Raw genomic sequence first — 24,426 nt, 5'->3', positions numbered from 1 at the left:
TTATAATGTTTTTGTGAGTTTAACTTAGTTGATGGAGATAATGTATAATATATGTTGATGAATTTTTAGCAATTCGACTATTAGACAAAAAAATGGTGGTGGAATATATGTTGGTATCCTAGAAGGAAAATACCACGAAAAATGCTAATAAAGAAGGGAAATTTCTTGTATATATATTTATAATTAACAATTATCACCAATCAATTTCTCAAGGTTCGATCTTTGATTCTTTTTGCCAACCTACATACTTTTATGCTTTTTCTAAATTCTTTGTTCATTTTCCTTTCATAGACTTAAAGACATTAAAAGCTAAACACTTGGAATGTTTGAAAGTACCAAAATATCCTTACTTCCACTACAAATTACAAAGGAAGCAAGAAGTAGCTAGTGGGTTACAAAAGTGAGAAAACTGTGAAGGTAAAAATTGTGGGTCCCACAACAATCACCCATATTATCCGGTTACAAAACTACAAAAGTGGTGGAGCTTGTGAGTCTCTTTCTGTTTCACCTTGAAGAGTGTGTGTGTGGGGTGAGATGTCCTTATTGATTGGGGTGGTGGTTTTATTCATCCCACATGATCTTAGGACAGCTTCATCTAGCTAGCATGAGCTAGAAAATATAACCTCAAATTCATTTAAGAGTCAGTCAGTTAAGAAATAACAAGGTGGCAACATAAACTCACTTAGGTTGACCTAATGATATTGGCTTGAAACTTGAGAGTGTGCTCCTCCTCAAGGTTTCATGTTCGATTCTCTCTGGTGCCAAATTTGAGGGGGTTAGTTTAGCTTCTTTAAAAAATCTTTAAAAAAAAAATCTTTAAAAAAAAAAACAAACAAGGTGGCAACATAATCTGGACCACCCGAGTTTGCTCCGATTTTGATAGAGAAACCCCGCTTTAATTGGTCGAGTGTGGGTTTGAGTTTTTCTCGATATTTAAAGTTGGGTGTGATTGAATTTAAAGATATTTATATCTGCCTTACACTTGTCTTTGAACCTAAAAAAATATTTTTAAATTTTTTATATACATATACTTGTTTATTCTATTATTTAATTATTAATTGTAGAATTATGTATATATAATTTTTATTTTTTATAATGTACATAATTTCAGTTATTTGAGAGTAACTAACTCCATCAAAGAATATATTAGACACAAAATGTATATTTTTTTGGATAATTCTAGACATCACAAATTGATGCATCACGATGGTTTCACGAGCGTGCAAACAGGTTTGCTTAACAAAAAATAACCCATAACTTGCCGTAATTTCCAAAAGCAGTGAGATGCAATTGGTGAATAAGTAATTCGTTAGAAATTCGTGATAAAATTTGTCGCTGCAAATAGCAGTGCTCTATTTTTTATCTAGATTGAATTTTCTTCATACGCAAGTCACATATTAACTTATGATAATTTGCTTTAAGTGTTCAAATCTTTTAATTACCACTTAGACCAACCATATGTTGGTGAAATTTTTATTAAATTACTTTTATCTAGTATTAATTAATTTACCATTTTTATTGCTGATTGCCCAAGTGGATTGTTGGTTCGATTCACGCAATCCACACTTTCCCTTACTTGATTTTAAACCACCAGAGACAGAATTTATCATCTCTAATTCTCTATAGTCGATTGTTGTGAGACAGATAATTTATGTTTTTGGAGAAAAATTATTTTGGGAGTACCATTTCGTGGTTTTTAGTTTGAATTGTAAAGTTCTTTTTTTAACTGAGTAAAAAAAATTATTTTCATTATTTACTATTCAAATTTTAAAAAACAAGGAACATAGTAGAAGATCACGAGACATTTATTCAAAATTAAAAGTAAGAGACAAAAATTAAAAACGAAATTTGTTTTTTCCAACTAAACAGCTCTAAAGATTACACTCATAATGCTAGTCTAAGTTCCGATAGTCATATGACTATCATGAGATACTATGGAGTAGCTTGTAGTATTATCATTGTCATTGACTTTAAAGAATTTTGTACTCCCTCCGTCTCTAAATAGTACACCTTTAAGTTTATGCACGATTATTAAGAAAATGATTAATTGTGTTGATTTTGATGGTAAAATTAGTATCATTTACTAAAACAAACTTATTAATTGTAGTTAGTGGAGTAGTTAAGTTTGGATGAAATTCAATAAATAAGGGTATAATAATGGAAAAAAATAATAAATGTTGCATTGGTATTCTAAAGTGACAATTATTTTGAGAAAAAGAAAAATGGGTAAAAAGACAATTATTATGAGACGGAGGGAGTAGTATTCTTTCTCATTTGCCATTGACTCATAAGGGTTGATGGTTCCCGGGCAAGTTATTTATTTAGAAGCCAAAAGAAGACCAGATGAAGCATAAGGTGTGTCTAAAAAGGTTCAGGGACGGATCTAAACATTTGGTATTTGTGGGGCTAAAATTCCGAATAAACAATAATGTAAACTATATTAAAAATAGGGTTAATAGACCTTTACCCCCTGTAATATAGACCATTTTTTGTTTTCCCCCCTGTGAAATTTTTTTGTCAAATTTGGTCCTTGTAATTTTTTTTTGTTTTGGAATACCCCCCTAGGTCAGCTGACAGTGCATTTTTGCTGAGGTGGCGTGCTGCGTCACCTTTTTTTGATGACGTGGCATGCTGACTGTATAATTTTTTTTATTTTTAATTTTTTTATAGGGTACACGTGGCATTTCTTATTTTTTTAATTAAAAAAATATTTTTTTTAAATTTTTTTTTTTAAAAAACAAAAAAACGAAAAAAATTCTTAACAAATAAAAAAATGAAAAAAATTCTGAAAAATTAATAAAAATGAAAACAAAAATCTGGAAAAATTAAAATAATGAAAACATTATCGGAAAAATTAATAAATTTCAAAAAATTCATATTTCCATATTTTTTTTCAATACCGGAAAAATGAAAAAAATCATATTTTTTTTTCGAAAAGTACTTGTCATTCAACCGTATAATATGATTTATATACCGGTGTCAATCAATATACATTGTATCCTGTTATTCGGACATGATGTTTATAAATATGATTAATCTTCAAATTTTTGAAAATGATCAATCTTGAAATTTTCGAAAATTTTTATCTTTTTTTTTTCGAAAATTTAGTTTTTGAAAATGATCAATCTTCAAATTTTCGAAAAAATGATTAATTATGAAAACTAAATTTTTGAAAAAAAAAAGATAAAAAAAAATATGAATTTTCGAAAAAATTTCGAAAAAGATAAAAAAAAATTCTGAAAAAACTGAGTTTTTGTCTTTTTTTTCCACTAATTATTCCGCTATTGAAAATAATATGGAAATATGAATTTTTTGAAATATATTAATTTTTTTCATTTTTCCAGAAATTTCAATTATTCGGCTATTGAAAATAATATGGAAATATGAATTTTTTGAAATATATTAATTTTTTTCATTTTTATTAATTTTTCCAGATTTTATTTTATTAAATTTTCTAGATTTTTCTTCATTTTACCAGATTTTTTAAATTTTTCCAGATTTTTTTACTAAATTTTCTAGATTTTTTCATTTTTATTAATTTTTCCATAATTATTTTCGTTTTTTTAATCATTTTTATTTTAATTTTTATTTTTCAAGAATTTATTTAATTTTTTTGTAATATTTTTTCGTTTTTTAAATTTTTAATATTTTTTATCTTTTCATTATTTTTCATTTTTCCAGAATTTTTTATTTTTTTTATTAAAAAAATAAGAAATGTCACGTGAACTCTATAAAAAAATAAAAAATAAAAAAATATACAGTCAACGTGCCACGTCATCAGAAAAAGGTGACGCAGCACGCCACCTCAGCGAAAATGCACAGTCAGCTGGCCTAGGGGGGTATTCCTAAACAAAAAAAATTTACAAGGACCAAATCGAAAAAAAAAATTACAGGGGGCAAACCCAAAAGTGACCTATATTACAGGGGGTAAAGGTCTATTAACCCTTAAAAATAAGAAATAACTTTATTTAATACAATATATTTCAATGAAAAATGTCTCTTATCTATTTGTTGAAAATGAGGTAAAATGATATCATTACTAATTGTTAAAAAGAAAATCTCTTTCTGTATAATTAAGTTACATGATGATTATTTAGCCACTGATCACCCATTTTGTTACATAGTGGACTCTTCACAACTTTCATAACTGAAAAAACATGTTCATATAAAATTGTTTAATCAAACGATTAAATCATATTTAAGGGTGTTATTTCTCGAACGATTACTTACGGTGGAGTGCGTAATCAAATAGGTGAAATGGGTTGTTTTATCCTGGAGGTGGCGCGGTTGTTAATCTACCTTGCACAAACTTGGGTAGTGCCGCAAAATGTCTTAAAGAAAGCAACCTGGTCGTGACTAAAACCGGTAATATCTTCGGTGGTACTTACGCTTTTTATTAAAAGGTACTTTTCTAATTCCGAAAACAACAAAAGCAAAAGGCCAAATAGCAGCATTACGAAGTGAAGAATCCTAAACAAATAGATGGATTTGTCCACCAAACATGAAAATCAAAAAAGAAATGCTAAAATATGGTTTTAGTCCCTGCAAATATGTCTCGTTTTCGTTTTAGTCCTTGTAATTTTTTTTATAGTTTTTGGTCCCTGTAAAATATTTTGCTTTTGAAAATAGTCCCTCCAGGGACTATTTTCAAAAAAAGAATTGCAGGGACCTTTTTAAAAATCAAAATATTTTGCAGGGACTATTTTTCTATAAAATGGGTTCAGTCATCATGTGCCACGTGTGCAAATCATTACAGAAACATGGTCAAGGACTAAAACCAAAACGAGGCATATTTGCAAGGACCAAAAACTACAAAAAAAAAAAACTTACAGGGACAAAAACCAAAATGAGCCATATTTGCAGGGACCAAAACCATATTTTAGCCAAAAAGAAATTAGGTCGATACGCCTTTATCCACTAGCAAGAATGAAGTTTCACCCTATAAGCATCTATGCAATGGATAACTGGTTATTTTGGAAAATATGTATGTTACGCTCTTTCTAAATGATCCAAGTAGAAACCAACCAGAAAAGATGTGCACCTCCGAATCGAATGACATGCATACCAATGTCAGATGGAAGCACACTAGAAATACTCAACCACTACAAAATAGCTTACCAAATACACCCCAAAAGATCGCACTCCATGAATAGATGATTAATTGTTTCACGTTTCCCGTAACCCCATAGCAAAGCCAAGATCCTAAATGAAGAGCTTTATGTCTACGCAAGTTGTCTTTTGTTGGTATACTTTTATTAAGCAACCACCATGCAAAAAGAGAAACTTTGAGAGACATTACTTCATTTCAGGTGATATCCGTAAGAGGAGAATGAACATGTTGCTCTTCAGAAGTCAATTGATTATATAGTCATTTGACACTCGTGAATTGGATCAAATTTCCAAGACCAAGGGTCTGCTACTGAATCCTGCAAAACAATGTTACCAACAAAGAACAACATTGCACTAACATATTTTCCTCCCAAGCTAAAATACTCTTTATATATCTCCAATCCCCACCCTCAACCTCAACCCCCCAACGTAGCTTCCTCATCTCCATAATTGAAATAGTTTTACCTACACATGAATGTCAAACAACCTATGGCCGTTAATATAAAACACCTCTTTCTAACCAAGGATCGTTCCAAAATTAAGAACTTTCCCCATCAACATGACGACCCATCCTTTTTGAACCAGCCACCCTCAAACTCCCCATCATCCTTTTGCACAACTGATAAATCTTTCCACCACATAGACACCTATGAAATCCCCCCTCTAATATCCCCGTTTAAAACCTCATATTTGACGGCCAAAATTTTATATTGCACCTATGGGAGGGTATCAGGTCAGTTCAGTTCTAACCCAATTAGAACCAACCAAGAGTTAAGTACGGAGGGTCGTTACAAACCGTGTGCATTCTCGATTTTTGTCTGTTTCGGGTTCTCGGTTAGTTCAGATTTACGGATCGGGGTTCAACGGTTTGGTCCAATTCAATTATTTATTTATTTTATCATGAGACTGAGAGACAACTTGAAGAAGCAAAGAGACGTGAAAGAGAGACATAAAGGAATGAACAAGTATGACAAATTATCGTGATTATATACAATGAGCTAGGTTCATTCGTTGATTATGTTATGAACATATGTAACTGAAATATATCTTCGTTTGAGCATCCCCAAAAATCCAAAGAAGAGGAAGAGGAGGAAGAAGAGGAAGAAGAAGAAGAAGAAGAAGAAGAGGAAGAGGAAGAAGAAGAAGAAGAAGAAGAAGAAGAAGAAGAAGAAGAAGAAGAAGAAGAAGAAGAAGAAGAAGAAGAAGAAGAAGAAGAAGAAGAAGAAGAAGAAGAAGAAGAAGAAGAAGAAGAAGAAGAAGAAGAAGAAGAAGAAGAAGAAGAAGAAGAAGAAGAAGAAGAAGAAGAAGAAGAAGAAGAAGAAGAAGAAGAAGAAGAAGAAGAAGAAGAAGAAGAAGAAGAAGAAGAAGAAGAAGAAGAAGAAGAAGAAGAAGAAGAAGAAGAAGAAGAAGAAGAAGAAGAAGAAGAAGAAGAAGAGGAAGAAGAAGAGGAAGAAGAAGAGGAAGAGGAAGAAGAAGAGGAAGAAGAAGAAGAGGAAGAAGAAGAAGAGGAAGAAGAAGAGGAAGAGGAGGAAGAGGAGGAAGAAGAAGAAGAAGAGGAAGAGGAAGAAGAAGAGGAAGAGGAGGAAGAGGAGGAAGAAGAAGAGGAAGAAGAAGAGGAAGAAGAGGAGGAAGAGGAGGAAGAGGAGGAAGAGGAGGAGGAGGAAGAAGAGGAAGAAGAGGAAGAAGAAGGAAGAGGAGGAGGAGGAGGAAGAAGAAGAAGAAGAGGAAGAAGAAGAAGAAGAAGAAGAAGAAGAAGAAGAAGAGGAAGAGGAAGAGGAAGAGGAAGAGGAAGAGGAAGAGGAAGAGGAAGAGGAAGAGGAAGAGGGGGGGGGGGGGGATTGTGGAAACTCTAATCTATAATGAATATGGACCAAGTGACGGATATGAGTTGTTTCTTGTCTTTTTTATTTGGGTGATATATTTGTTAGGCCAGCATTAAAAAGCCTATTAGTAAGCAAAAAAAAATCGGTTCGAGTTCGGCACCGACTGGCTCAAATAAACCACATGAATTAAGTGAACCCTACATAAACCGTTATGACCACCTGAATGACCAAAACTCAAAATAAATTGACATGATGCACTACTAAGCCGTTGGTTTGAACGAGCTGGGTCAATTTGATCCAAAAATGTCCAACCTTACAATAATCCACCTTTCTCAACAACAGCACGTCAACATCACTTTCGCAACAACGTCATATTAAATTCCTTAATCTTCCAAACCCCCATCCTTCTAACTTCTTGTCATAAATTTCTTTTTTCCAATGGATCCAATTAACTTTGCGAGCATCCTCACCCTCCCAAAAAAAAATGTTTTAAAAAGGAATTGCCAAAATATTTTAAAATCATGATAAATTTAAATTAGAGGAGGCACACCTCCACATAATATGTTAGTCCAAGCGAAATCATCACTATTTTTTAAAGTCATTTATGTAAGTTTATTTTTTAATTTCCTGACTTTAAGATGCACATAAGTCATCACAATTTCTTTTCATCTAAATTTCCTACATTTTACGGTTAATAAGAAAATGCTAACTTATCTACTACTAGTCAATTTTTTATTTTTTTTGAATGTAATCAATTTTTTAAACTGCAAATAAATTGTTTTTTTTAATACAAAATTTACTTTTATTGTTTCATTAACAAATCTTACATAGGTACTAGTTAGTATGACCCGAAGAATAAGGTATTACACATTAGTTTCAAATTAACTAGTTTATTTAGGGTCATGATTAGAACTCTGGACACCTCACTTCTCCACATTTAAAATGTGTGAGCTTCAGCCACTTGACTACTTGACATATATATATAAGGCGAGATCTGTTGACACCAGGTGTAAGTCATTTGAGTTACACCAAATCTCATACGTTGAAAATAATTAATCTTACGATTAATATTACACCTAAATATGCGACTGTTTCTCCAATTTGCAGACAAGCTTCGTTCTGCCTTGTAATCCTTGAATTGGCGAAATCACTATACAAAATCACAACGACTTGTAATTGGAAGGGTTATTAAATTCAGTGATCTTACCAAAGTACATTTATGATGTATTTACCATTAGCATAAATACAAAATAAAATAATCTCTTTGATCTTATTTATAAGAGACATCTGGATTAACAAAAGTTGATGTATCTGGTCCAGATTTTGAATCATACTCTCTTTGTCTTATTATAACTGTCTTTTAAGGTTTGTGCACGATTTTCAAAAAAATGGTTAGTTAGGTTAATTTTAAGGGTCATACTAACTTGTGGGATCTAAAAAAAATTATTAAAACATAAGTTTTGTATTGAAAAAAAAATAAGTTTTCAACCTTTTAAGACATGGAATGCACAATTTTCAAAATTAAGTTTCTACATTTGACTTCTAAACTTGTGTCTTAAAGACACAGGTTAGCATTTCCTTAATTTTAATGGTAAAATTAAAATATTTACTAAAACACTACTTTTGTCAACAAAAAAAAACTACTCCTTCCGATCCTTACTATAAGAAACATTTGACTTTTTACATTCATTGAATAATTAATGTATCTCGTTATAAATATAGACTAGATACATCCATTACATAATGAATCTAAAAAGTCAATTGTTTTTTATAATAAGGATCGGAGGGAGTTCTATTAATTGTAGTTAGTGAAGTACTCCCTCCGTCTCTATATCTAAACATCCATTTGATTTTATTTTTGTCCCTAAATGTAAACTCTTTTTCAAATTACTATATGCATTTATTACTTTTTTCCTAAACATACGCTTAATTAATACACATACAAACAAAGGACAATTTGGTAATATTAATACACAAAACAGACACATTAATTACACTAACAACTTTTCTTAAGAATGAATTTCACTAAAGAATGAATTGTTTGGAAGAATCGACTTTAGTTCCGAAGTTGTTAAGCTTAGATCTAAAAATCAATTTAATCTTCAAATCTTAACTACTAACTTAACACACTCTCTTTTTCTTTGTCAAGTAGTTTATTAACTAGAAATTCACTTTTAAGGAGAATAAGTTGAGTGTTTCAAGTTCGAACATCACCTCTACATACACTATACAATGTTTCTACTAATTTAACTAAATTCACGGGTACGCTTAACATACTCTCTCTGATCTTATATATCAACAAAAGAAAATGTATTTCGTCCAAATTTAAGCTAAATGCATTTGACATTTTATATAAGATATTAAACTTATAAAAAATTACAAACTCAAATCCAATGGAGATTTTCTGTTTGAGTGGAAAATCTAATGTAAAACTTAACAAGTAAGAGAACCAAATTAACCCAAGTTCCAAGCACAACAATACAAACAAATTTCAGTTATGCGACATCATTCATCATTTCATTCACCATATATGATATAGTTGGGTCCCATTAATGACATTTTTTTGACCAGTCCTTATCATACAAAAAACTCCCCAACAAAAATACAAAAAATACAATCAAACTTCAAATGGCAATATAGAAATTTCACACAACACAATGACCTATTATACTAAGGTTGTCATATTCTCATCTTCATCTTCCTTTATTATCTAACCCAACCTCATTACAAAGCTTTTAATTTTGTCTCTTTTTTTCTTCTTTTCTTTTCATTTTTTTATTATATTTTCTTTTTCTTCTTCTTGCATTGTGTTTTGTTTTGACCGTTGCTTTTTCTTGTTAACGTTTTCTCTGTTCACACTCTTTTCTCTCACTGATTCCTTCTGCACTCTGTCATTGCTCAAAAGCATTGTTTTGTTCTTTGTTCATGTTCATGTTCATGTTCATGTTCTCAGACACCATCTTTAGGTAATGTTTCTTTCTTCTTCTTCTCAACTTCAACATGTTCTTCTTTTAAGCAAAAAAAAAAAAAGTTGATTTTTTTTTTTGTTTTTCTTCAAATGGGTACTTGTTTTTATGTTTATAAGCTCATTTATGATTAGCCCATGATTTTTTTTAAGAAAAAATTTCATCTTTTTCCTTTTCTTCATTTTTTTGTTCTATGAATTTTTTCTGAATTTTTATTTATTTTTTGATGTTAGTTATTTAATATATTCATGCAATGTGGTTCTTCATATTTCTTCATTTTAGCTTTTGTTCATGTAGATGCTGATTTTATTTTGGTAGTTCAGCTAATATTTTTTTTCTTTTTTTATTGTTTTTTATTCACTTTGATAGTGGGTTTTCTTGGAGATTAAGCTGGTTTATTTTTCTTTTATTTTATTATATTTTTTTTAGAAAAATTCCCAGATGAAAAGTTGTGTGAATTCTGAATGTAATTTGGTTCTGGTAGAGTATAGTTTGGTTTTTGTAATCTGCTTTTCTAATATTTGATTCATGTGAAAAACCATGAAAATAACATTACTAGCTTCTGTTAAGCATGTCTAAATTTTTCATATAACGAAAAGAATCTAACTTCAGTGACATTATTAGGTTTATTTACTTCAAGTAGGATATTAAATGTTTAATTTTTATTGTTGGTAATTATTATACTCATGTTTGATATAGATTTCTTATAACATACTGATATAATCTTCTTTGTTTTTGGTGTCAGATTTGGGAATTCTTTATGAATCTGGTAAAACATAAAGGATTCTTGTTTGATTTCAATTTCAATGCAAGGTTAGAAATTGGATATTATTGTTCATAAGGGGGAAGTAAGAAATGGGATGTTCACAATCAAAACTGGATGATGAAGAGTCAGTTCAGCTTTGTAAAGATAGAAAGAGATTCATCAAACAAGCTGTTGAGCAAAGAACTCGGTTTGCGACCGGTCATATTGCTTATATTGAATCTATGAAAAGAGTTTCCGCCGCTCTTCGTGATTATATCGAAGGAGACGAGCCTCGTGAGTTCTCGCTAGAGTCGGTGATTACACCACCTTTTACGCCTGTGAAGAAGAAAACTAAGCCTAGGATTGGCAATGGCAATGGTAATGACAATGGCAATGGCTTCATTCCTATATCAGCAAAATCTTTCACACCATCAACAATTGATTATGGAGTTGGAGAAAATGATACTTTGAGAATGAATTATCATAGGCCAGGTGGCAATCCAGCAATTTCAGTTGAGGAAAGGCCTCCATCACCCGAAACCGTCCGAGTTACTTCAGGAATGAATTATTATTGGCCAGGTGGTAATCCAGCAAACTCAGTTGAGGAAAGGCCTCCACCACCCGAAACCGTCCATATTACTTCGAGAATGAATTATTATTGGCCAGGTGGTAACCCAGCAAACTCGGTTGAGGAAAGGCCTCCACCACCCGAAACCGTCCGAATTGAAACGTATTCTCCAATGCAGCATTATGGCACTGCTGATGGTTATTTTACAATGCAGTCACCACCTACAAATCCATCGATTTTTCCATATTCTCCTCCGAATGTTAGGCCTAATATCCCTCCACCTTCCCCTCAAAATGCTCAATGGGATTTCTTTTGGAACCCCTTTTCGTCGTTGGATTACTATGGTTATCCAAACCGAAGTAGCGTCGATCAAAGTGGTATGGATGATGAATATAGAGGACTGAGGCAGGTACGAGAAGAAGAGGGAATACCGGACCTTGAAGAAGATGAAACTGAACATGAAGATTATGTTGTGAAGAGAAATGTAATAGAAGAAAGAACTAGAAATGATATTAATTCCTCCAGGAGAAATGTAGTTGAAGAAAGAACTCGAAATGATATTAGTTCCTCCAGGAGAAATGTAGCAGAAGAAAGAACTCGAAATGATATTAATTCCTCCAGGAGAAATGTAGCAGAAGAAAAAACTCGTAATGATTTTAGTTCCTCCAGGAGAAATGTAGCAGAAGAAAAAACTCGTAATGATATTAGTTCCTCCAGGAGAAATGTAGTAGATGAAAGAACTCGAAATGATGTTAATTTCTCCAAAGAACATGTCGTTGTTGAAGATATCGATGACGATGATGATGAGGAAGAGGAAGAAGAGGAGGACGGGGAAGAGGATGAAGAAGAGGGATCAGATGATGAAACTGAAACCGAGCACGATGCAAAAGATTCACAACAAGCTCGTGACAATCCAAGTTTTGAAGTATCAAAAAATCAAGCTGCAGGTCATATGGAATCCAGCCATAGAGAAATGGCAGTTGGTAAGCAAGAAGATAAGGAAGAAATGGCAGGTTTTACCGTTTACGTAAACCGAAGGCCAACAAGCATGGCAGAAGTGATCAATGATCTTGAAGCTCAATTCAAAACTGTGTGCAATGCAGCTAATGATGTCTCAGTTTTGTTAGAGTCCAAGAAAGCTCAGTATTTATTAACATCTCATGAACATTCAGGTTTGATGAAAACATGCAATTTATTATTTTCATGTTCATAAAAAATATGATTGTCCTGTATCTAGAAATTGTCTTTCTTAAGCTTTCAAATTTTCGTGAATATGAATTTGACATATTGTCATTTGCAGCATCAAAATTATTGAATCCAGTCGCTTTGTTCCGGACAGCTTCTTCGCGGTCTTCTTCGTCAAGATTTTTAGTGAATTCTTCTAGCACTAGGATGGAAAGTAACGAGGGAACTAAGGATATCTCAGAGGAACATTGTAGGCTTTCTGGTAGTCACCAATCTACATTGGACAAGTTAAATGCATGGGAGAAGAAGCTCTATGACGAAGTCAAGGTACATTAATGAACTAGCGAACTTTCTATCTATGAGGAAGTTAAAGCTTCCTAAAAAAGAATTTCACTATACTTCTCTCTGTTACAATCTTAGATACAGATTTATGTAGTATAGACATTTCATGTTGAAGACGTGTCGGTGACCGATATGTTGGTGTCAAACACATTCACATATGAATACATTCAATCACTTTTGACAAGTGGTAGTACTTCATATTGAAGATGTGTCTGGTGTCCGACGTGTGGTGGTGTCAAACACATTCACATATGGATACATTCAATCACTTTTGACAAGTGGTGGTACTTCATATTGAAGATGTGTCTGGTGTCCGACTTGTGTTGGTGTTAAACACATTCACACGTGGATACATTCAATCACTTTCATTTCCTCAATTTATTACTGTTATAATGTGTCAGAGTTGTTTCTGGCGTATGTGTGTAGTAGTGCTTCATAGATACAGATATAGTTGCTACCTGAAAATAGCTGAAGAAAACTAGCCCTAATAAATGTTTTCACTTGTTATCGGTTCAAAATTATGTAACCTTTTGGATTAATCAATTGAAAATGCACTCCATATGGTCTTACTAGAAATCATAAGCAAATTCATCTTCAAAATGATGTGAAATAGTCGCTCCAACTAATGAGTATAAACCTTTTCTATTAGATGCTTTTCAAAAGAATTAGGAGATATAACCAGTGATTAACCTCAGTCTTCAACTTCTTTAGATTTTTACATTATTTATTATTGTTGAAGGTCAATATGCTTATTTACCATGTTCACTTTCATCTTTAACAGTCTGGAGAACGAGTCCGAATTGCATATGAGAAAAAATGCAAACAACTAAGTAACTATGAAGTAAAAGGAGAGGACCCTTCTGCAGATAAAACAAGAGCAACCATTAGAGATCTAGATACTCAGATAACAGTTTCAATACACTCAGTTGAAGCTATTTCCCGGAGAATCGAAACTCTGAGGGACGAAGAGTTATATCCTCAACTTCTTGAATTGGTACAAGGGTATGTATAAAACTCATTATTATACATCATTGCTTTTTACAAGAGCTAAACCTTTTCAGTCAAAATTTGAAGTATTTTTTAAACTTCAAACATACTCTCCGCTCCTTTTTAATTGTCATTTTAAGGTTATTTACACATACCAAGAAAACCAATAAATTTTGTTATTTTTTTATGGAATTATTTGATTTTTTTTCCTATAATATTATTAACTATTTATTATCGCATTCCACTTATTTATCTCTATACAATTTTTTTTCCAAAGGTATTGTTGACAAAACAGTAGTTTATGTTGCATTGAACTTTGATGACAAGAACACAATTTTTCTAAAAGAGCGACGGTTAAAAAGGAATAGAGGGAGTATACTTTTGTAAGGCCCTTGGTCGAGACAAAGTAATTGTCTTATAAAAGAAAAATAGAACATTTTATAATATCATAAAATATTGTGATTGCTGATTCTTCAACTATATACAAATGACAGGCTTGAAAAGATGTGGAAAGTGATGGCAGAATGTCATCAGACACAGAAGAGAACCTTAGATGAAGCTAAGATTCTTCTAGCTGGCACACCTTCCAAATTACATTCAAAAAGGCAGAGTTCCATTTCAATGGCTGACCCAAACAGGCTAGCCCAGTCTGCCTCAAATCTTGAAATCGAGTTAAGGAACTGGCGAATCACCTTCGAGTCATGGATCACTTCTCAAAGATCCTACATTCAAGCACTGGCCGGATGGCTTCTCCGGTGCGTGAGATCCGAACCCGATGACATATCAAAGTCACCATGCTCTCCTCATAAGTCAAGCGGCAGTCACCCGTTATTCGGACTTATTGTTCAATGGTCAAGGCGTCTTGACAGTGTACGCGAAAAGGCAGTGCTTGACGGCATGGACTTTTTTGCAGCTGGGATGGGATCCCTCTATGCGCATCAACTGAGACAAGATTCGAGAACAAACTCATCTGGATCAAAACAAACTGATGGGAGTATGGAAATGGTGGAAGTTGGTCATGTGGAAGAAGATGTGATGGCGCCTGAAAAACTTGCTGAAGTTGCTATTAAAGTGCTTTGTGCTGGAATGTCAGTTGCAATAAGCTCATTAGCAGAGTTTGCTTTTGAGTCTGCTGAGGCATATTGTGAAGTTATGAAGCAATGGAACAGTGTGAAGGGTCAGCATAACTCTAGTGAGACTAGAACATAGTTGTTGTCTCATATTTTGTGTGCTTATTAATTAGTTTATTAGACTTGTTTAGCTATGTGTTTTTGCCAATGTAATTATGCATTTAGCTAATCAATACAAAGGTAGATAGCAAGGGCAATTGCACCCTTTATTGTTCAAATCAATTTTCTTACTTTTTGGTATATTTGGATAAGTGTTGAAGCATAAGCTTATAACCGAAGATAAAGTTAAATTGTTTATGAATCGAGAAGTTGTTTTCATAAGCTATGTTATAGAGTTTTCGGAAATAAGTTGAAAACAACTTATGGACAAGCCATAAGTTATTTATTAAGCTCTCTCAAATAGTTTTACAAGTAGTATATAAGCTCAAATAAGTAATTTCAAGTTATAGTTCATGCATCTCTTATAACCACTTTGGGTCCTGTAAATGGAAAAATATTTAAAAATAATGTTTAGAAAGAAATAAAATAATGATTAGATTCTATCTAGAGACACGTCAATTATCACATCAGGGAATTATTAATTTTTCAATTATTGCCTACAAAAGCTTTTTCCTACGTGTGTTGGTGAATTGAAGTATCTTTACAGTCAAAACTCCCACCTACCTCACCAAACTAAATTACTAAAACCCAAAATAATCATTGACTAATTATGCAACGTTTCATTTTTCTGGACTCAAATATAAGAAGAAAATAAGAAGAAAAAAAGAAAAAAAAAACAATATTGATGTATCTGATTAAAAAGTTGAACCAGATATATCTATTTTGTTTGATTTTTTACTGCACATATTCGAGAGCTGAAGGAGTATAATTTAATTCAAGTTCTAGATTGGATTTCAAGTCCAGCAACACACAAGTGTTTCTATAATCAAATCACCGCCCTCTGATTATAATCAAACACAGATCTATAAATCACACTGAGATCAACGCAGCCGTCTAATCGTTGTTGAGCGTCATTCTCTCTAGCATATATAGTAGTATGTAAATTTGCCCATCAATTTGATATTATGATGTGCTAAGAGTTTCACATTTGATGAGATATGATCTAACAATGTGATTATAGGTAGTAGATGGGAAAAACTAAAATTTTAAGACTAGTATTAATGTGTGTTTGGTTTCTCGTATACAACACACAAACACACGTTTGCAACAAGGTTTTTTGCCGCACTTTTGATCAGACTCGCGTTTTACAAACGTAGTGCCAAAGTCTCTTGTAACACGGTGCAACATTTGAATTTCAACAATATCATGGTCATCATATATTAATACACAAGTTTAATTATAGCACATGAAGCAAAAGCAATACAGAGATGGGTTGAAACAGATAATTATTCTTAGCAAGTTATCTCTATAAAAGGGCTCATACATGATAACAAAAAATCACTACAAAAATTTTACATGTAAAGAGCCAACAGATTCATAGGTCCTCTCAGGTGAAAAAGCATGTCAAACTACTTGAGGCAATGTCACTGATGATCAATCTCCTGAAATCAACTCAATCATTAAAAAAAATGGATCCTATTATAGCAAAATTTGATATGAATGGAAATTTTCCTTGTATCTAAATTTTCATGATACAACAGAAAAGGATGTAGATCATCAAAAATAAGTTCAGCCTAGGCTTGCATTTTCATCCATCATAACCAAAGTCTAGATCGCCATCATCTAACTCGACTTCACCGTCATCACTGATTCCAGACATGACACTGAGAAAAAGAACAACTGCAACTAGCTGTGCTACCACAAAATATTTGGCTCTTCTTTTATATTTCTTATCCTCCTTTGTTTGCTGCTCCTTTTTGGGTTTTCTCTTGAACTTTGAACCTTATAGAAAAAATTACAAATTAGAAACAAAAGATATTGAAATGGTAATTTAAAGTTTCAACAAAAAATAAGAAATATAACATTTATCATATAATTAGAATATCCTTACAAAATACTAAAGAATGCAGTGTTGTCAATGATGATCGCAGAAACTATTGGTTTGTTCAAATTTCGCTATGCAATAGTAATATAGCGCCACTATAGATTAGCGATTACTAACATTTTGTACTAATAACGTATCGTGAAAACAAAAAAAACAAAAAAAAAATTGTTTAAACTCTCCTATGATGTAGCGCCACTGTAGCAGCTATATACACAGAAAGAAACAACACAGAAACTATTGGGAACTTTTTTTCTGTGTTTTTTTTTTCAAAAAAAAACAACACAGAAAGAAAGTTCCCAAGGTGAAAACGACAAAATCATTGAAGAAAGACATTAATCAAATATAAAAACTCATATTAGTATTTGACTAGATTTCTAAAAATAACTTATCACACATTCATAAACTGATTTCAACTTATTATTGCAATAACTTATGAATAAGTGCATAATTAAGCTTCTTAGAGCAACTTACTTATCCCCAGGAATAACTTACCCGGGAATGTAGATATGAAAATTTTATTCCTGGGTAATTTTTTTAAAAAGTGTTTGGCGAATAACACGACATTCCTAGGAAAATTGGAAGTTACAATTTATTTATTTTAAAAAAAAATCTATACAGAGTTCCATGATAATGCACATTCCCACCTTCTCACATGGGAATAAATCCATGGGAATAAGGAAAGTTACGGGAAGTTACCTCATTCCCGAGGACCTTTATACCCAAGAATAATTTTTTCCAACCTTACATTCAAACATGGGTATAGTCAGTCCCTAGCCATGTATTTCCGGGAATGTCATTCTTAAACTTGAAACAAACACCCCCCTTAATGATACGAATTACCCCAATGTGTCAAAAGTCAATGACGATGACTATTCAGCACTACGATGTACTATCACAAATTGTGTCATTATATAAAGTTACATACGCTACATCATAATGAGCAGTCTAACATAAAACCACTATAACTTTAATTGCTCGTGATCAGAAGGTTGTATAACTTTAATTGCTCGGGGGAGAATTTATAAAAACTTTGAATTGTTATTGTAGTTTAATACTTTTCATTGATTTGATACAAAAAAAAAGGGTCTTGCTAACCAGTCCCCTCAGGGCAATGGTTAAGGAATCTACAAGTAGAAATTTTGTCTTGGAAATATAAGATGTTACTTTTGATAAAGTAATGATTACACAACTTTTTCATGAAAACTTACTTGTTTTGGATGCTTAACCATTGCCCTTGGGGCACTGGTTAGCATTCTCCAAAATTACTAAACAACAACATTTCTTTATAGTAATACAAGACTCCAAATCTTAATCTAACGGAGAACAAATCATGATAGCACTAAGAAATATGGAAACTAATCTTCAAAAATAATTCCAGTAAAAATAAATCTAAAGATAATATCAAGATGTTATAAAATATTTCCATAACATTTAACGCTCTCCTTCAAGCTAAAATTTACTAATCTTTAAGCTTGTTATATATGTACCTTCAAAAGATATAAATAAAAAATACAAATCTTTTCTAACTTTATATTTCTTACATATTTTTTTTTTAAATAAGGTCAGTACCCCACCAACGCGAGTGGATAGCACCGGGTTGTGTTTTCTTAGCCAAAAAAATCAATTGGGTTGGGTTTGCTCACTTTTTTGCCAACTCATGGTGGGCCAAAATCATTAAACCCCAACCCTTTATTATATACAAGACTCCAAATCCTAATCAAATAAGAAAACAAGACATAATAATAACTAAGATATTTCGAAACTAGTCCTAAAAAATAATCTAAGATGACATGTTCCTTTAACAGTGTGTAGCTAGAGAAAAATGTGGGGGGGGGAAGATTTGGAGGGAAGAGAGGATGGGTTTAAAATATTTTAAACACACTGACTTAAATATTCTTGCATATAAAATGAAATCCAGAAGTAGGGATTCGGAAGATTTTAAAAATATCTTACTTGAAGTTGAACCACCTCCGAAAGTTGATGATGAATCAGCACCAACATATGGAACATTAGACGGAGACGTACCAGCAGCTTCTATAAGTTCTCCCTTACGTTGTTGCACATATTTCACCAAATTAGCATGTTTCAAAAAATTGGTCCGCAAAATTGATGATTCCTGGCGGTACATAAATGCAGGAACCTAAGTTAAAACAGTTCCTTAAAATAATAATTCCTGCCGTATGAGTTAAATGAATAAACAAACATAGCATCATAATTCAAAATTGATGAAAAAGTTCACATTCTGCAGTGTAGGTTTACAACACAGCAATCAAAAAGAGCAGCATAACACGTTCAAAATCCATGAACAATTACGAAACACAAGGCTCAAAATTCCTAAAGAGACAAGGATGATGAGATTGGGTTTCCCTCGTTAAAGTTGGTAACTTTCAACTCATCAGAGTTGAGCTCATTGACCTTGCAGTCATGTTGGATCTATTGCAAACTTGCAACAATGGGTGGGTTTGTTCATGTTTTCTACTATGGCTTCTTTTATGCTGGAAGCAACAGGGTCGAGACTCGATAAAACATTCTTACTTCCTTTGCAGAAGGTTAGTCTTTTGTGCACTACAAACCTTATAATTCATTTGTAATTTGATGCGTTGAGTTCTTTATTAAAAAACATCGAACCAATATCAATTCAGGTACGCCTTACGTCTAGGGGAAGATACTCATTATATTGAGGATTTGTTCAGTCATCCTCAAACTCGCGATTCTATGTGAGTTTATATGAATCAACGCAAATCTACCTGGGTTTACAAATTAACAGTTTTGTACAAGTTAACTCAATTTTGATACCTTGGGTCACAAACTCGTACAATGTTGGGAATTAACTCGAGAGTCGAACGACTATGGTCATACCTACTAAGCACATTCAAGGAAAAGTTTCTCAAGAGTCAAGAGAAGAACCAAAGTGTAAACTATAGTTAAGGAGAGAAACTTTGAAATTAAGAGTTTTCTGTTAAAGAGTAAGGAGTATGGTAATGTCATATGTAAAACTTAAGAATCACATCATACAGCAAGTTTCTTGGTTTAAGTACCTAGGATCTATAGTACAAAGTGACCTAGGATCTACTTCTAATTCCTAGTGTTGGAGTCACTGTTTGGCCAAAAGTCGACAAGAAAGAATATGTGAAGAGGGTAAAAATAGATTGAAACCTACAAAGGTTCCACTGCATACTAATACATTTCCACTGATGTCTGATGATACATTTTTTATTAAGACTTTCATAATGACTCACTATGAGAGATTGGCTATTTTCAATGAGTTTTTAACTCACATGCTTGATATTGCTGAAACTCATTTTGAATCAATGATGATAAATAAAAGGGTCTTGTTAACTAGTGCCCCCGGGGCACTGGTTAAGGAATCCAAAAATAGAATTTTCTGTCTTGGAACTATAAACTGTCACTTTTGATCAAGTAATAATTACATTACTTTTTAACAAAAACTTACTTCTTTTGGTGCTTAACCAATGCCCCGGGGGCACTGGTTAACATTCTCCTAAATAAAAAACTCAAGTTGCTGAAATATGCTTTGCAAAATATGGTCAATAGTAATCAATGGAATGCTTATAGACAAGATGATATTAGGAGGGCTGCACGTGCGAAAAGGAATTTTAAATGATCTATGGTGGGATAAAATAGATTACATTCTTAGTCTCACGGATCACATATATAATATGCTAGGAATATGTATCACAGGTGCTTCTACTCTTCATTTGGTTTATGAAATGCGGGATTCATGGCAAGGGGAACCATATATAGGCATAATTAGTAAAAGGAAGCAAATGAGATACTCAAACTTAGAAGGAGCAAGAGTTGTACTCCACTTCATTGTTTGGTCCATTCATTTAATCCAAGGTAATTTTTTCAAATTAGTTTTCTATCTTTGGATTAAGATTATCTTATTTCACAGTTCAATTACACTTATTTCTGTGTATAGGTATCATATGAAGAGTAGCTTAGGAAAGTTCCAAAGAGGGGGTACCTGCTCATTAAGATGACGAAGGTTTAACAGAGAAAAAATAATGTCTAAGGAGATATTAGTGGAGATCCACATCATCAAATCATTGACTTGATAAATCTACATTTGAATGAGCAGAGTTGTCTCTTGATGAACCAAGTTGGAAGTCACATTGTGTTATTTCTTGATGAACTAGAGTTAGTGTTAGATTGACACAAACTACGTAACACCGCTTTCCCTATTAGAATTCCACTAACCGCCGATGAACATATTTTGCAAAGAATGTTTAAGCCACTTGAATCTTTTCAGCATCGCTATCATCGATGCAAAATGGGTTTTAGCAAGAAAGCATGTCTTTTTCGACTCTTGTACCACAACACACAGATTCTTTGTCTAGTTTTTATCGATTACTGCTATTAACTCGTGGCCTACTGGCCATTAGTGACAAGAACATCGACAGTTGACTAAAACAAATATAATTACAGCATAAGTGTAACATAACTCACAGGAAAAGCTTGAAGAACTAATAATGCATGTGCGAGAAAAATTGCATCCAAGCTTGATGGCCTGCATAAACAGAACATAAGCATGGAATGAAGAGGAGGCCGAAGTCAAACTTTGCTCTAATAATGAAAAACTAACCAAAACGTTTCTAACATAAGATAAACTGGAGGACAAAGTCACCTGTTTTCAAGTAAATAGTTTTCTTCCCCTAACAAAGTTGACAAAGCATCATATGCAGAGTTTGCTTTTCGATAAATCTGTTGATCAACAGCAAATATGTATGAATACCAAATATAAACCAGATAGAAAACACAAACAGCATTGAAACAATCATCCAAAAAAACATAAATGAAATCAGTGACCAAAATGTAAGATGTTAAAGGATAAAATAAAATCATACATAGCATCCAATGAAGCATTGAAATCAACACTAGATATGACACTGACATTGACACAGTCACCGGTAATGATTTGAAAAATAGCAGTGACTAGTGATTGAATGAAACTAATGCATTAGTGTCGTGTCAGTATTGGATGCCAACACACGCCGAACACCGGAGACATAAATGTCAGTGCTACATAGATAGTATCTAAAGTTAATCAATTAAAGGGAGAACATTCCATAGTCCTAAGTGTTATCAAATCAAGTATCAAGAGAAACAAACCTCTTCTTCTTTTACGTCAGCATTGTCGTTACTTATCTCATGTTTCTGCTTCACCCAGCGAGCTTTCTTCCAAAACAAGACCTTTCCTATAGGCCATGGAAGATCCGAATAATAGATGCTATAAGCAGATGAAGGGTCACTTCCCACCCAAAGTTCGTACTCAAGTGCATCAGCAAGCCAAGTTGTGAGCATCACCTTGGTTGGTATCCATTCAGGGAGTGAAGATACACCAGTATCTAAATCACCTACATCCCTTTTCAAGCACTCAATGATCCCTTCCTTCTCATTATTATATGTCACAGAATCACCAGCCTCAAAATAAGGAATTTGATCTATGCACCATAAACCACCACCAAACAAAAAACGAAATTACAATCATTGAAAATATAAAATCAATCTTCAAGTATGCTTTTATCCCAACAAATGTACCCCTTTTTGCTTTTCGTCCATAAAATATTCTGTTAGGTCAGATTTGATCTGTGTGATATCTAGATCATTTGATTTCGGTCCCTACAATACTACCGACTACGCAATGACTAAAATATATATTACACACAAAGCACAAACTAATTCCAACATGAACAAATTTTACGAAGACTAAGTGAATATATGGTTTCACTTTTGGAGGAGCCAGAATTGATTCTAGAGGTGCAGAATTGATTAAGACATGTTTGGTTTCTCTATGGTAGAATTGGTTTAGCCTCCATAATTGATTCTACTTAAAAGCTAGAAATTGTAACTTTTAATTCTAGAAATGATTTTTACACTCAAATTTATTGGTCAGCTCACTTTACAGTTTACACGAATGTATCCAAACATAAATCCCTTTACACTTCAACTCAATTTCTGCCGTAATCAATTTTCCAAAACAAATTCATTCAAAATCAAATTTCACATAGACTGAAAGCAACATCATATTAAACCTAAAATCAACTCAAATAAATACCTCCTTGCACAAAAGGAACCAAAACGTAAGAAAGGACAAAATTTCATCAAATGGGCAAGAATGTAAGATGACCCAGAAGGCTCAAACACAATCAAATGATTAAAAGGACAAAACTTTGAAATTAAAACTCTGAAAAATTAAAAGGGCTATTGTTAAAAATGAAAAATATATAATGAATTAATTTTCTGTTTCTAGCTTATATATAAAAGAGATAAAGATTACAGTATTACCAGAATCAGGGTAGTTAAGATGATAATCCAAGTGGAATGGAAGTTGAGAGAATTTGAGAAAGATGTAAGCAGACAAACATTGAGGACAACCGGTTGGGAGACCAAAACATGGTTTCCTTGCAACAAGGGTGTTGTTCCTTTGTGTGGTATCATTCGATTCCATTGTTGTTGTTGAAGAAGAAGAAATTGATGGGAAAAGAAGGTGAATGTGAATGATTCTCGTTCTTGTCTTTTGCTGTTAGGATATTGTGAGCAAAGTACGGTAGAAGAGTACGTACGATGATGTGGAAAAACGAAACTTCCTTTAGTTTGGTTAGGTTAATGGGATGATCCTTGTCTTGTCCGACAATTTACACACGAGTCGGATCTAATCCAGATTTTTGGTAAGGTAAACCAGACGCGCAACTACTAAAACTAAGACTATTACTTTTTTTATCCTATCGCTCGCGGCCTACTTTTTTTTTTAAATACTCTTGAGTTTTTTGGATTTTAAAATTCGAACTGGGTTTTTTTCTTTTGTTATAAGGTGGAAAATGAGTTTTTTACCAATTCAAATTTTATAGTCCAAAAACCTCAAAAAATAGGGCGCGTTACTTGAATTTTTCGGATTATAGAATTCGACCACCCCTTCCTGTCGAAAAAAAAAAAGAATTCGAACACCCAAAACACCCTTTTTCAAGAAAAAAACAGTTAGGATTATATAATCCGAACAATATCAACACAAATTTTGAACATGTGTGCAACATGAATAGTCATTTTAAGGACAATATTAATCTTCCTAACTCTCATCATGGATAGTCATTTTAGGTCATTGTTAGCCGTTCTTATTCAAAAATCCAGTTTTCGGGCTACTTGATCAAATTGATCTGAAATTTGGTATTGGCGATAAAATCAAGAAAATTAAGAATATATTAATCATAAGAATTAATTTATCCCTCTCTAAAAAACACTCTTTCAAAAAAAATGAAAGATTTATCAATCCTATATTCCCCCCCCCCCCCAAAAAAAAAAAAAAGTCTTTACTTCCCCTCCAAACTCCCAAACAAAGCCTAAGTAAACATTGGATGGGCTAACTAAAAAGTTAGTGTCTATTGGCAATGAATTAAGCGTGTGATTCATGAGAGTTAGAATGAATAAGAACAACAAACAATGACCCAAAATAACTATCCATGATGAGAGTTAGGAAGATTAATATTGTCCTTAAAATGACTATCCATGTTTCAAAAGTGTTCAAAATTTGAGCTGATACAGTTCGGATTATATAATCCTAACTGAGTT

The 24,426-nt window shown here is 32.8% G+C and overlaps 2 protein-coding genes across 2 annotated transcripts; one reads left to right on the top strand and one right to left on the bottom strand.

The window, feature by feature from the left end:
• Window positions 1–9,669: 9,669 nt before the first annotated feature.
• Window positions 9,670–15,073, top strand: LOC146945707 (uncharacterized). Its single transcript, XM_085744007.1, has 5 exons — window positions 9,670–9,898; window positions 10,644–12,383; window positions 12,512–12,723; window positions 13,520–13,740; window positions 14,220–15,073. The coding sequence occupies exons 2-5, from the start codon at window positions 10,754–10,756 to the stop codon at window positions 14,932–14,934; spliced, it is 2,778 nt and encodes a 925-aa protein (XP_085600133.1). The 5' UTR covers window positions 9,670–9,898; window positions 10,644–10,753; the 3' UTR covers window positions 14,935–15,073.
• Window positions 15,074–16,147: 1,074 nt separating this feature from the next.
• On the bottom strand, window positions 16,148–23,585 carry LOC146945706 (mitochondrial outer membrane import complex protein METAXIN-like). Its single transcript, XM_085744008.1, has 6 exons — window positions 23,149–23,585; window positions 21,973–22,304; window positions 21,488–21,564; window positions 21,310–21,370; window positions 18,793–18,955; window positions 16,148–16,736 (listed from the first exon to the last, which is right to left on the bottom strand). The coding sequence occupies exons 1-6, from the start codon at window positions 23,309–23,311 to the stop codon at window positions 16,543–16,545; spliced, it is 990 nt and encodes a 329-aa protein (XP_085600134.1). The 5' UTR covers window positions 23,312–23,585; the 3' UTR covers window positions 16,148–16,542.
• Between the last annotated feature and the right edge of the window lie 841 nt (window positions 23,586–24,426).

Source organism: Medicago sativa, chromosome 2 (genome assembly GCF_051527215.1).
Source record: "Medicago sativa cultivar Bolivia chromosome 2, Bolivia_mono, whole genome shotgun sequence".
NCBI lineage: Eukaryota > Viridiplantae > Streptophyta > Magnoliopsida > Fabales > Fabaceae > Medicago > Medicago sativa.
The sequence above is the reverse complement of the archived record's forward strand: the minus strand, read 5'-3'. Positions and strand labels throughout refer to the sequence as shown.

Coding starts and splice junctions, on each gene's coding strand:
- LOC146945707 (XM_085744007.1), top strand. CDS start 10,754: ATGGGATGTTCACAATCAAAACTGGATGATGAAGAGTCAGTTCAGCTT. Junction 12,384..12,511: donor AACATCTCATGAACATTCAG/GTTTGATGAAAA, acceptor TGTCATTTGCAG/CATCAAAATTATTGAATCCA. Junction 12,724..13,519: donor AGCTCTATGACGAAGTCAAG/GTACATTAATGA, acceptor CATCTTTAACAG/TCTGGAGAACGAGTCCGAAT.
- LOC146945706 (XM_085744008.1), bottom strand. CDS start 23,311: ATGGAATCGAATGATACCACACAAAGGAACAACACCCTTGTTGCAAGG. Junction 21,371..21,487: donor AACTATTTACTTGAAAACAG/GTGACTTTGTCC, acceptor CTGTTTATGCAG/GCCATCAAGCTTGGATGCAA. Junction 18,956..21,309: donor TAGTTCTTCAAGCTTTTCCT/GTGAGTTATGTT, acceptor ATGTACCGCCAG/GAATCATCAATTTTGCGGAC.